Source organism: Cupressus sempervirens, chromosome 4 (genome assembly GCF_028749045.1).
Source record: "Cupressus sempervirens isolate cs-2001-9-10 chromosome 4, ASM2874904v1, whole genome shotgun sequence".
Lineage (NCBI taxonomy): Eukaryota > Viridiplantae > Streptophyta > Pinopsida > Cupressales > Cupressaceae > Cupressus > Cupressus sempervirens.
The window spans coordinates 328,010,403-328,025,193 of NC_143121.1; the positions used below are offsets into that span (position 1 = coordinate 328,010,403).

Sequence of the window (14,791 nt, forward strand, 5' to 3'; positions counted from 1 at the left end):
TTGGCAAATTTCTCTAGGACAAGAGGCATGGTGAGAATGTCTATAGTTATCCTGTTAACAAGCTCATCATCTTGAAGATGGGCAAGTGTCTTAGCCCACCACTAAGGCCGAAGTGGAGAATGACCAACATTAATATTAGGACATGCCCGTTCATAAGTTTCCTCATCAGAAGAATCTGGATCAAACTTAGGTGAAGCATCTACAAATCTAGGTGATCTTGCAAAAGAAGTTGAAGGTTTACTTGGAGCTTTAGCAGCTGCTGGAACCCTCCCATCAGGTAGACATAATGGAAGCCTAACTCCCAAATCATGAGCCTTCATAGGCTAGTCTGTTGGATCAGGAATAGGAAAAAGAGACATGAATGGTCCTCGCTGCTCATCATAGGCTTTGTGAAGACTATTGTATCCAACAAGCATGAGTTTCTGACTCTTGGCATCCAACTTGATGCATGAAGCATCATGGATCCAGACAAAAGCAAGAGAGCCAAAATCCTTCATTTGTCTGATTTTGGACTTGCGATCTGACCAGGCCTCTTCCAGAGTCTTTCTTTTGATTGCCACTATGAGTGATCGGTTCAAAAGATAAACTGCAGCGTTAATTGCTTATGCCCAAAACTTCTTTAGAACATGTCTGTGTTCGAGCATGGATCGAGTCATATCGATGATTTTTTTGTTCCAACGTTCAACTACATTGTTTTGTTGTGGTGTATGGGGTATAGTTAAGTGGCGTTTGATGCCTTGAGCATCCAAGAAGCTAGGAATTCATTAAAACAAAATTCCACCCAATTGTCTGACCTAAGAATAATAATATATTTCCCAAACTTTTTTTCAACTAAAGGTTTAAACTTCTAAAATACAATAAATGCATCTGACTTCTTTTTAAGAAAATATACCTACATTTTTCACTAAAATCATCAACAAACAACAAAAACTGCCTAGACCCAAGAACAAAAGGAGTGTCCATAGGGTCGTAGATATCCAAATCAATAAGTTGTACCTGAAAAGCTCGTCATGAATCACCACTAGTAAAAGGTGTGTTACGCTGCTTCCCAACCTAACATGCGTCACAAACTCCAAGCTGCTAAGTCTCAATCTCTGGCAAATCGAGGACAAGCTCTTTCCGATCAAGTTGAGAGAGATAATGCACATTTAAGTGCCCATACCGTTGATGACAAGATGTGTTGATAACCACAAAAAAACCATAGCTAAGTCCCGAGAAATCGTAAGAATCAATAAGTTGGAAAAGACCATGATCCTCAAGACCCACCGCAACAATAGACTTAGTCACCCTATCAGTAATGGTACACTAATGTGAACTAAAGGTGACATCCAACTATGGAGAGTGTCGCAACAACTGAATGATTGAGAGTACATTTAGTTCCATCCTTGGAACATAGTACACATTGAGGAAAATGAGATTCCTCCCAGCAGACTAAATCTAAATGTTGTCATTGTTGACGACGGTGTACTCTTCTCCGCTACCAAAAATAACAAAATCGGAATAAGGTTAGTAGCCAGTAAACCAATTGTTTCGGTGGGTGAAATAACGAGACGCACCTGAACCAATGTACCAAGCAAACGACTTCACATGATCTACAGGTCTTTTACCCATGAAGGCATAAAAGACAAATTTCGTCCGCTCAATGTGCTCTGCACTATTCACTTTGGGCTTGGAACCTGATTGCTTAGATTGGGCAGCTAAGCATTTCCAACATTCAACCTTCATGTGACCATACTTGCGGCAATAGTTGCATTGAATGTCCTTTTTCCTTAAGCCTTTTGAAGCAGAGGACTTCTACTGAGACTTTCCTTTATCCTTCTCAAAGGATTTAGCAGCAAAGGCTTGCTCTGTGAAGGTGGAGCTAGAATTGCTACCAAACTATTGTTTCCACCGATCTTGTTGAAGCAAAAGTGTGCAGAGATCTATGAACTTCGTATCAATACCAATAGAAGTGATGTTGAGAGTCTCGATAAAATGCTCATAGGACTTGGGAAAATTTTTGAGGATTATGACCACAATGTCTTCTTCCTCCATCAATGTCTTCTTCCTCCATCTTGTGTCCAATGGAAAGCAACTGATCACAAATTTCCTGAATACTATTCAGGTGTTCCTGAAGCAATTTATGCTCATCCATTATAATAGAAAACACAGTGTTCTCGAGAAAGAGGGCTCTGCATTTCTCTGAATTTCTCATGAAGTTTGTTAAGATGCTCCCATATCTCAGCAATTGTTTTGTTGCATGGAATCTGAGGGAGGTGATCATCAGCTACGGATAATCTGAGAAGCATCACCGCCTCCTGATTATTTAGATCCCATGTATCCCAATTAGTACCATATGCAATTGAATGCTTTGTAACACAGAACAATCTAATCAGTACTCGGATATTGAAAGATTGTTAGTATTCGCTACTTCCATGTGCCATAATTCCAACCATTGAATTTTGAATTGCCTTGGAGCATAATATTAGTCAGAGATGCCATAGCACACATTTCAGTGAAAAGTGTGAAATTTGCGAAGGCACGTACTTTAAGGCAAAAAACAAAAGACCTGAAAAGAATATGTTATTGGATTCTAGATATGTTGGCACAAAAATCAAAGCACCCAAAAAAATATGACAACCCAATTGAGATCTTGAAAAGTCAACCAGGAATCTATAGAAAAAATTTGATCCGATACAGAAAACTAGGGTTTGGACCAAAAAATGGCGTTTACAGCGAAAAACCAAAAAAAAAAATGGCGAAAATGCAGAAAAACATGTTTTTTGGGTTGGATTTGAAGCATGAGTGAATAGAAGAAGGTTGTAAAACCCTAGACGCTTCAATCAATGGCCATTCGAGGCTGCAAAAAACCTCAACTAAGGAAAAAACGGCACGTGGATTATACAGGCTCAAAAATTGATAGTTTGAGCAAAAAAATACCACGATTTGCAAAGGTAATAAAACATAGGTAGGGTCGCAATTTGCAAAGGTTATAGCACCCAAATAATGCTGCCCAACAAACTTGACCAAAGAAAAGAATGACCAAATAAATGGCAAGATATTTCCAAACATGAGCAGCAAAAAAATTACAAGAATACAAATGGCAGTTGCAGAATAATGGTCATTAGTAGCAGACAAAAACCCTAACTCGAAGTTGATTGCAAGAAAAAATTATTTCGAAAAATATTGCTCTGATAATTTCAAACAATAAATTATAATTATTTTTGAAAAAAATTCTAAGTATTGGCTCTGATTTCATATTACGAAGTAATTGGTAAAGAATACTTGTGTGATATTAACAAAGACGGAGAGGTCAATACATACAAAAGAATGAACGACATTTCCTTAGGAAACAATCGTAAAGAATAGAAGCATTCTATTCTAGTTAATAGAAACTAACAGACAAACTAAATATTAGAAACATTCTAATATTTACAATAGATTACAAATAGATAACCATTAAATAATAATAGATGATAATAGAAGCTATCTATTATGGTAATAAGATGACTATTGGAGCAATCTTCAAATAGAAAATTTTTGGACACATCTTTCTATCATACTCTTTGACGTCAATGGCTGATTTGTCTAACAAGAAGTTCATAGAAAAAGTTATCATTTACCAATTCCAACATTTCCTTTAAGACTTTCAGTCTCTATCCTACCAGTGGCAAGCTCTCTTTCATCAATCATAGTTATACTAAAGGTTACTTACTACCCAAGGTTTGATTTAGCCAACCCCATATGTAGCAAAAACATTTTTCCCTCTATTCTACATGCAGGTTGCAAACCTGACTGCTGAAAGCTGTGGAAGCACAGAAAGTGAACTCACACATACAGTTCCAAATTTTGAATAGGAAAATACTCATGATGTATGCCATTTAGCACATGTGACCAACACTTTTTGGCTAAATTTTGGAGGGAGTAATCTACTGAGCTTCCTAATCCAGCACACTCCAAACTGTTAGCTGCTCGAAGCACCCCCATGTCTAGAGTGCCTAACACACTTGACTGGTATTTCCAAGCTCACAACTTCAATGATAGATTCCTTTCCATATCTCATGTCCATATCTATATTTCTGCATTGTCTCTCTGATATGTTTTTGTCTATTTATGCTGAATCTTGTCAATTTTGCATCATTTTACCTAGTTCTGGCATCTGCAATTCAATAATACATAATCGTATCAATCGAAAAATCAGAAATAAACACTTAATTTATATTGTTCAGCTCTCCTAGAGGACTTAAGTTGAGCCAAATTGGTTGTCACCAATGAAATAAGTTTGCAAAGGGTGAATGAATCTCCTAGTTTGCATTTCTACGCTAAGATCCTATTTCACCAACATCTCGAAGATACATGCATGTCGATTCACTAAAACATATTTTACTGCAGGTACATCTCACTAAATATTTGATGTTATGCCAATGTTAGCAGCCACGTATAAAGGCAGAGCTGCCTTCTAAGAATATATTTCTAAACACAAGGATGACGCAAATTCTTGCAAAACACTTGGCTTCAACTGTACAGAATAAGTTAAAGAGTAGTTCACAAAATATGTAAATTGGATACCCTATCAGATGTTGGCCAAGGCGATTTTTTTGCTTGTGTAAGTTGAAAGAGATTTTCCTTCTAATCTTAATCATTAATTGATATAAAACCATCTTTCTCTAGAATACTAGGACATATGTCTTCAAACACAAGGAAAAAAATTCTCATTTATGTACTCTAGTTATATTTTCTTGGAAACAAACTTCAAGAAATGTATATCTAAATGCCAATGTTGCATGGGGACGGGGATACTTGGGTACTTGGGGTACAGGTATGGTTATTTTCCAAAATAAGGGATGGGAGTACGTCAATTGTTTTCCAATATAATTTATTATTTACAGAAAATATGAAAATATGAGTCATGACAATGGTTTTTCAAAACAAGAACACTCATAAAGTTTGTAGATGTAATGTATTGTTCAGTTTCAGATTTGCAATATCTTTGTAATAATAATATATGCTAAAGATTTAGATAAATAACAGAGAGGGTGGAATTTAAACATGTAAAACAAGATCATAAATCATATAAAAATGACATATTGCTAATGAAAAAACTTCTGACTTGAACAGAGATAAAGTTTACTGTTAATCAATATTATATCAAAGTTTCCAACTTATTATATGTTGAATTAAGCTTGATAAACAAAAAACTGATACGCAAACAAAAAACTAAAACAAAAATCATAAATCTTAATCAAGGTCTTTAGATATGATGCTCTCCATTGAGTACCTAGTACTTGGGTATGTGGGTACATGTACCCATGCAACCTGGCTAAATGCCTATATAAGAAAGAAACCAACAGAAAAAATAAGCATACAGACCTGGAATCCATGCACTAAGAGCAACTGAATAACATCTTCGCCCATTCTTTTGCTGATAATTCTTACATTTGTTACATTAGAGAAGCAATTGAATATGTCTATAATTGTGCTTTCTTCTAGATTTCTCTCAAACATTTTGATGGACTGCAATAACAAAAATAATATGTCAATCTATAAATGAACTTGGTCATAGCAAGTAGCCTTATGATACAAGTTCTTCAGTAATTATTATCATATATCAACATAAAACGGAAAAATGCAATGTGAAGAGTTGTAATTTTTTTAATGAGAAAAATCATATGATGTCTATATTTAGGCTAACTTCACCCCTTAAATAATAATACATGCATCTCTAAGCTCAAATATATCAGTATCAAATATTCCCAGAGATACATTTCAAAATACCTTATAGAAGCATCGGTAAAATCCAGTTTGCAATGGACATTTATGGCATCAATAAACATGAAGATAATCAAACATGCTAAAAATCTGAAATTATAAACCAATAGCTTACGTTCATGACTATTTCCAAATCTAGTATATCCTGGCTTTATATACTGTAGGGAAGCTCGCATCAAGGCACTTAAAGTTCTCTTCATTTTTGTTTGCTAGAAGTTATACACTACCAAACTACTAATTACAGTACAAGTTTAAATGAAACCATACAATACTTTAATACACAATAATAATAAAACTATAAATGACAGATAACATAGAGTAATGTTTTTTAAATTGCATAGGTAGAGTTCAGTACAATGGTTTCATAGTACTGCAAGACTTCTCACAAATAAGAACCCCTACCACAACATCAGTGTGCTATTTGTAGTACGAATTTGTGCCTTTTCTAAATTTGTTTTTGGATCCATAACAATAAAAAAGTTTCCCTGAAAACATTGCCCTCTTTCACTCAAGCATTGCCCTCTTTCTCACATGTTTTATCTGCAGATTTATGTATAAGACTTAGTAAAATAGGCCTATATGGGAAGGTTATAGAAAGGAAGACTCCAGTTCACATGCAGAATCCAATAAAAGTGGTCTAGATGGAATGGCATACCTGCAATTCTATTGATCCAGGAAGTTCAATTTTAATCAATAGTAAACATTTTGAGTAGTGGTCAAATTTGATCCACTGCTGACACTTTATTATGTTATTTAAATTCTACTTCTAATCGATATGGACTTTATAATTGTTGATTAATTTTATTAATATTGCATAAGGTTTATAATATTAAGAAACAAGGTATCAATAAACCCACAATGAACAGAAACCCCCATTGAAAGTGTAAAGTTTCTTACCAGATTTCAATTTGTGGCAGACTGATGCACAATTTTATTGCAGGTATGATCGCTGTTGACAAAGGATAGATTTGCTCCAGAATCTGTAGAAGTTAGTACAAAGATAATAAAATATTCTTGAACTCAGAATGTCCTTTGATCCTTTGATGTGTTTGCATTAATTGATTTCGATACCTTGGTTATTCAGGCGGATCAAGTATTCATATGATGTGGAAGGGTGTGGAGGTGAATGGTCATCTCTCCAAACGGAGACATGAACATTCATCCTCACACCTATTTGGTGTTAACTAATCATGCCCAATTTCTTAGATTTGACACAAGTCTAAAATGTATTACCAATCATTATGATCTGCAGCCCGATATAAAGAATGGATCGATAGTGATCTAAATATCAAAGGAATCAGAATAAGTTTTGATCATGCCTTAAATATCTCAAAATATATATGATCATCGGTTTCGACTGTGCATATCATAGTTATTGTCAGACTGAAACTACATGATTTAACACTCCCTCTTAGCTAGGGAAAACAAAGTGCATCTATATAAGTTCTCCTTATTTAAAAATGATATCATCTAGATATATTTAAGAAAATCAAGTCTCATGATATTCTTTCTAGTTATGGTATGTACACAGATATCAAGTCTCATGATATCCACCATATATCCATATTACATATTTTGTGATCACATAACACATGATATGAAGTATCATCTAACATATAATACCTAGTTATACATATCACCTAACACCGTGATATGAGGAATTACCTAACATATGATACTTAGTTTTACATATCACCTAACATGTGATAAGAGGAATCGCTCAACATGTGATACCTAGTTTTGCATATCACCTAACACGTGATATGAGGAATCACCCAACATGTGATACCTAGTTTTACATATCACCTAACACGTGTTATGACGAATCACCTGAGATGTGATACCTAGTTTTACATATCACCTAACACATGATATGAGGAATCACCCAACATGTGATACCAAGTTTTAGATATCAACTTAATATGATATCAAAGATATGGTATGACCAAGAATATCAAGTCTCATGATATTCACCATAACTCAAAAATCTTCAAAGGTAATGTGCACTTACCATACGAACATTTATAATCTATTGTGATATGTTTCAACCATCGCACAATGTCTATCACAATCTAGAAGGTCATGTTCCGTTTCAGTCATCACACGATGTCTATCATGATTGTAAGATCGTCATTTTCCAATAACATTAACAAAATCAAGTGATAATCATATGGAAGTCGTCACTTCCTCATGATTACCACAGGGCCCATAACGCATTAAATGATTTCATTAGTTAATAATCAATTAAATAAAGTTTACCTCATAAGTATTTCACCTTCAACAATGAAACTCCCTCTCAATCACTATGACCGGGATTGTGACAAGTTGACTGAACCCATCTGCTCCCTTTGAAACTCGAGTTCATCAACATTTTGACCTCTTTGAAGATGCCAGACTCCCTCTAAATCTGAATTCCATATGCTTTCATGCTTGTGTTTCAAATATTTCCTTTTCATAAGGTGAGCGCATATAGGAAATATAACGCAGGAAAAAAATTTCATCCTTCATAGAATATTTGTCGTTTTGAGTCTACCATCCACTGATAGATTATATTCTATCTTATACACACTTTCCATCATTATAATATTAACCCATCTGCGTATCCATCATTATAATATTAACCCATCATATGTTATGGTTTTCTTTATAATGACAGACTTATGGTTCTTTAGAGTGATGAAGCCACATTCACTAGAGTATTTTGTGTGTCTACCACATTGACTGATTTGAGGTCAACTCAATTTTGTTTTCCAATACTTAGATCATTCTGCATATGATCTGTGCAATACACAACAAGAATTCTTCTCCAAAGTTTATATTGATCACGACATCCATCTATAACTTACCCTGTAAGAGAAATTTTTTGCAATCAATTCTCATGTACGCATTAGCACCTTTCATAGAGTTTTCATGAGTCGCATGCAAATGTAAGAGAATAAACTTGGTGACCAATTTGGCATATCCATCAGTTAGTCAGATGTGTTGTTAGTGTCCATGTGCAGGTCTGCAAAGTAATATTCTCACCGTAGGAAATTGATAGCTTGAATAGATCAATGAGTCATCAGACCAACAATCTTGAAGTCCATGAACTTGGATTTAGGTTTTAACCAAGCTGCTATTCCAAACACCATTAATACATAATTTGCTATCTCAATTCTCATCTCTATTGTTGAGAGCACCTCCAACTTTCAATGCTTCCAATGAATTTTCCGTTATGGGTTTCATTTCATACGTTCAAAATTTTACTGTCAAAGCTTATGCCAATACTAGCCTAAATTGGGCGATTTAATAAGATGTTCAATTATGTCTGCCCAATATTTGACTATCTGTACAGTTTGGTAATACATGCATATATCCTTTGTAAGACTGAGCCTCTCCATGCAAGAAGCCAGACACAAATAGGGATTGAATTCATATAATCAGAATGTTTATGCTCTCACCTCAATACAAAACAAAATATTAGGCCAATCAATTTCCATAGACCGTATATGGCATAAGTTATGGCATCATTATCAATTTGTAGTGCAATATGGTCTCCTGGTCTCGCTTCTAAATTTGGGCACACTGTCGAAACTCAGTCGAAAGAGAAAAATTTCTTGATTTCTTCACATCTAGTGGCCCATACTTATCCAACCTTCACACAACCTCCTCAATCTCACATATTTGTTTTGGAAAACACGTAGATGTCACGACAAGTTCTGTAAACCAAGACCAATAGTTCACATGCATTGGATCTTTGCATTTGAAAAATAAATCAATAACCTCTTCAAATATCTGCCTAATCTTATACTCTTCGCACAAGTCCCAAACACATCAAACATCGAACACTGGAGATATTATGATCATTTAAGAAGACATTGATATTCCATCAAGCCCCTCTTGAACTAGATTTTTTATATGACATTGCAGAGGCATTCTGATCCACTATAGATGCTTTAGCACGAACAGGCCTAGGGTTCGCCTTCTCTGATACCATGTTAAGTTTCTTACGAGATTTCAATTCGTGGCATACCGATGTACAATTTTATTGCAGGTATAAGCATTGTTGACAAAGGATAGATTTGCTCCAAAATCTGTTGAAGTTAGTACAGAGATAACATAATGTTCTTGAACTCAGAATGTCCTTCGATCCTTTGATGTGCTTGCATTAATTGAGTTTGATATCTTGTTTATTCAAGCGGATCAAGTATACATATAATGTGGAAGAGTGTGGGGGTGAATGGTCATGTCTCGAAATGGAGACATGTGGAAGGGTGTGGGAGTGAATGGTCATGTCTCCGAATGGAGACATGAACATTCATCCTCACACCTATTCGCTGTTAACTAATCATGCCCGATTTGTTACAGACTTAACACAAGTCTAAAATATAATACCAATCATTATGATCTGCAGCTCGATATAAAGTATATATTGATAGTGATCTAGATATCAAAGGAATTAGAATAAGTATCGATCATGCCTTAAATGATCTCAGAATATATATATATATATATATATATGATTATCGGTTTCAAATGTGCATATCACAGTTATTGTCAGACCGAAGCTACATCCTTTAACAGAAAGTTTGAAAAAATCTATAAAATACATCTCTAAACCCAAACCAAAACTAGTAGAAACATTGGTAGCATAGGTTAAAAACGTAAGTTACCAGGTTCACATCGTAGACTCTCAAATTGAGTCAAGGTATGCATTGGGTTCAGGAAGGGTCTGCAGCCAGCTGTCTGGATCCTCACAAAATAATGTATGTTTTATGTTTTTGGGGCCCACTTTATAAACTCGACATTGTGAGTTCTCACAAGTTTGCATGGGTCTCTACTCGATCCTCCTGAGTTCACGTTGGGTTTGAGGAGGACCCACACCCAATCCTATGGACCCTCATGGGTCCGTGTGAAAACCCATAGTGTCCAACTTATAAAGTGGGCCTAAAAACAAAGAAAATGCATATTTTTATTATTAAATTTTTTGTTCTAATCCTAAAACAGCCCATTATGAAACATCAAAACACACTTTTATTTCACAGTTGCTCTCTCATTTTTCTCTCCACCTTGCCAATGAGCTGATTGTACTCAATTCTTGATGATGATTTACTTGCACCTACTGAAAATCTCATAGATGATGATTATTTTGATAATCCCTATGATGACTTGATGAACACTTTGATGATTGATGAACATTGAACATTGAACCATGTTTCAGACTTTCATGAACTACATTTTAATTTTGTAACTTAGTGTAATGATTTCCATTAGAATCGTAAATATAGATCAATGATCAAGTATTACTATATTTAGACTTTTAATGTTTATCTTTGGCATGAGTATGAGTATGAAATGATTTAGTGATACAATAATGTATATTTCTCTTATTGGTTTGTATATATAATGCATATGTATAATATATATACACACACGAACCCATACCTACCATAATGAAAAAAATCACAAACCCGCATACCAAGTTCTTGTATTTGAGACTTTCCCCAAACCCAAATCAGTAACTTACTTGAAAACTATTCTTCATCTTAAAATTATTCTTTTAAATTGTTTGGCTTATTAGCATTTTCTCAATCATTCCCATGAGAGCACTTTCTTATATTCATTATATTAATCAATTATGGCAATACTTACTTTACCTCTACACGGCCCCAGTCACCCATTGCATCATTAAACTCTATTTAGTTTGATCATAGTTCACCTTCAAAAAAAAATTATACTTTGACCCCAAATCCATATTTACTATAGTCAACTCATTGAACATCCTTTCCAATACAATTTCAAACTCATTGCCCGACTTATTGTTGAGCATTACATCTTTGTCTTTGTTTTGTATACACTCATTAGCGTATGAAATTTATATGATCAATAGTCTAAATAAACTTACAAATCAGCTTTACTTTCATTCATCTCTCTAGAAATCTTCTTTATATATAGATGTACTTACCCATGTATGTATGTGCATATATATGTGTGTATATATGTGTGTATATGTGTGTGTGTGTGTGTGTGTATGTGTGTGCGTGTTATATATATATATATATATATATATATATATAGATATATATATATATATATATATATATATATATATATATATATATATATCCAAATAAGCACTACCTGAGCGGGCAGCTCCTTGTATTAATTCATAATATTATCATTGTACATCATGCAAGATGGTCATCATTCAATCCACTTGTAATGTCCCCAATTAGCAAGTTCCTAAAGGTTGAGTTTGTCAACTAGTCATTGCAACCCTAGTGAGTTGACGTCTGGCTTTGAGGGTCCTTGTTGCGGATTGGTTTTTTTGGACTTACAATTTTTAATAAGTCACTTTTGGTCTGTTACAATTTTTTGTAGGGCACTTTTCATCAAGGTGGTTGCCTATCAATTTCGCTCTCGGTCTCGAGATGGATTATTTGGTGAAGTCATATTTATTTCCAGTTTTAATGAGACTTAATGAATATTTAATGCACTTTAATTATTATTGTGCTTTATATTATAAAGTGTTGAGTAACATGGATCTTTTCTATAAATGTAATAATATGGTCATTTTTATTGATATGTTCCAAACGCAGATTTGGATCTCATCTAAATAAGAGATGAGGAGACATGTCTCATGAAGAGACATGTCTCTATGGTGTAATCATCATTTAATAATATTATATTAACATAAATAATAATAATATGTACAATAATATATTATATATATTATATATAATAAAATTATTTAACATGGATATGTATATATATAAGAAAATCATGATTTACCAATAAGAATAATGTATCTCAACTCCAAACAATCCGACTGAAGCTACAACCTTAACACTCCCTCTTAGCTAAGGAGGGTTTGTAAAACACATTATGTTCTCAAGTATATGAAGAGATATCATCTTGGTATGATATTCAATTTACTATAAGGCTAAATTTCTCAACACTCCCTCTTTAGCAAAAGAGCATTGAAGCAATTATAATACAAGATTTAAACACCACTTTAACTGTCGTCAATGACAAATTTAAGTTATTGTGTCCGGCAAAATCTGGCCCGAAGAACCATAACAATTGATTTTCATGGTGTCTCACAAAATTCGGCTTGAAGAACCATGATAAGTTGGTTATCAAGGTGTCCGGTAAAATCCGGCCTGAAGAACCATGATAACACTTGCTCCAACACATTTTTGTGTTAGGAGATAGAGCAACTATTGATAAGGTCGTCACCTTACAATGGTTGATACATTCGTTATCATGACTTCCAACACTCTAGGACAACAACTTAATGAAGTTTGTCATGATAATAGGTCTACCATTTATAAGATTGTTACCTTACAATGGTTACCTTCTATTTATATATGTCAATGAAAGATCGTCACCTTTCATTACATATTATATGTGAAATATAACCACCATGAACCCAATCAGAGGGTGGTACAAAGGCTTTCACCTTCTCTATCACAAAAAAATGCATTACAAGGAATTTCACTTACAACTTCTCCTTGTAGAGAAGATATTATTTACAAAGGATTGCATCTCGAAATTCTCCCTCTGAACAATGATCCTAGGAAGTCAGGTCCTCTACTTACTCCCTTAGAGTTTCTCTTCCCCCAAGGATTCTTGTTAGAATTACTCTGAATCTAATATTAATCTTCCAATTTTCTAGTGATAACTCAATACTTCCTCATGATGCACTCAAGCATAGGCCCATCAAAACCATGCAGTCATAAACATGTATTTCTAGACTCCCTCTGAATATCAATTTTCTAAGCTCCTGCATTGCATTTGAAGAAGTGTCATACTCCCTCTTAATGTAGAAGGATACTCATAATCTCAATCATCAAAGATGTTCAAGAGCCTCACTATATCCATCTTGATCATCAGGATCTTTGGAGCTACTATCATTAAATTGAGTCTGCACAATATTTGGTAGCATGTGTAAAGTACCAACCTTCTTTTCCTGTAAGAACATCCTCAACCATAAAGGAAAAAAATCAAGGAAAATAATCCTTATACTATGTATAGAATTACAAGAGAGACTACAATGAGTAAATAAATGTAAAAATAAGAATACTTTGTGCACATGAAGATTCAGAAATTGTCTTCTTAAACTATTAGAGAATGGAACATATCCCCTCTAAATAAGGTTCAAGTGGGAAAGGAACATTGACTATTATTCCCCCTACAATGTAAAAGTTCCACTCATTCTTATATTGCTGAACTATTTTGTATCAAATATGACAACTCCTTTATAACTTTCTCTTTTTGTCCATTGAAGGTCCCAACATTCATTTAGCTTAACAGTAGAAGCGACCTGTCCTTCCATTTCCTTAAACTTGTCCACAATTTGCCAATATCTTGATTGAGTATGATTGTGCCACGTGAATGAATCTACAACTCATACGTCAAGTTCCATTCATCAAAGAGAGACTTGTAGATGGTTCAAATAAATTCTTAAAAGCTTCATTAACGTCTCACAACTCAAATTTTTTTTGTTCATACAAAGGTATTTGTTTGATCTTTTGATTAAAACTATATTACGCACATCTTGCAATCTGTGTATTCCAAATTTATATCATTAGTGAATCTATCACAACGTGGTTTACTCCCTCTGAATTAATATGATCAAGATCACCAAAGGTTGACTGTATCATATCCTCTATATGCTCCCTTTCTTTTAAGGTTGCCTCTAATGACTTGTCAGTCTCCCTTTGAATCTCAATCTCCCTCTTTTTCCTGCAAGAGTATTCTCGGAGAAAAAGATCAAGGCACATAGCTCTTATAGTATGTATTCGAAAAATAAGAGAGAGACCTAGATTATATTCAAAATAAGATCTTTCCAACAAAATGCAGATAATTAGAAACTAATGTGATACTCTATTACTTTTAGAATGATCCCTATTATTCCAATATAACAAATATCTAATTAATTGTATACATGCATAAATTGCATCTTCTATATGCAAACTATAATCTATATTTCCAGCATATTATTTCCTTATATGATCAATATCTCAATTTATATTCACTTATATTTATAATAATTATTTAG

The 14,791-nt window shown here is 34.1% G+C and overlaps 1 protein-coding gene across 5 annotated transcripts in view; it reads right to left on the reverse strand.

Annotated features, from left to right (window-relative positions):
* Positions 1 to 14,791, reverse strand: part of SNI1 (negative regulator of systemic acquired resistance (SNI1)) — a 212,568-nt gene that overhangs the window by 97,777 nt on the left and 100,000 nt on the right. For all 5 annotated transcript variants that reach the window (XR_016363806.1, XR_016363807.1, XM_089825098.1 and 2 more), the window contains exon 14: positions 5,350 to 5,493. Coding sequence is in view for 3 of the 5 variants with exons in the window: in XM_089825098.1 (XP_089681224.1) it covers positions 5,350 to 5,493 (144 nt within the window). In the remaining 2 variants the exon portion in view is untranslated. The remainder of the gene's footprint in view (positions 1 to 5,349; positions 5,494 to 14,791) is intronic.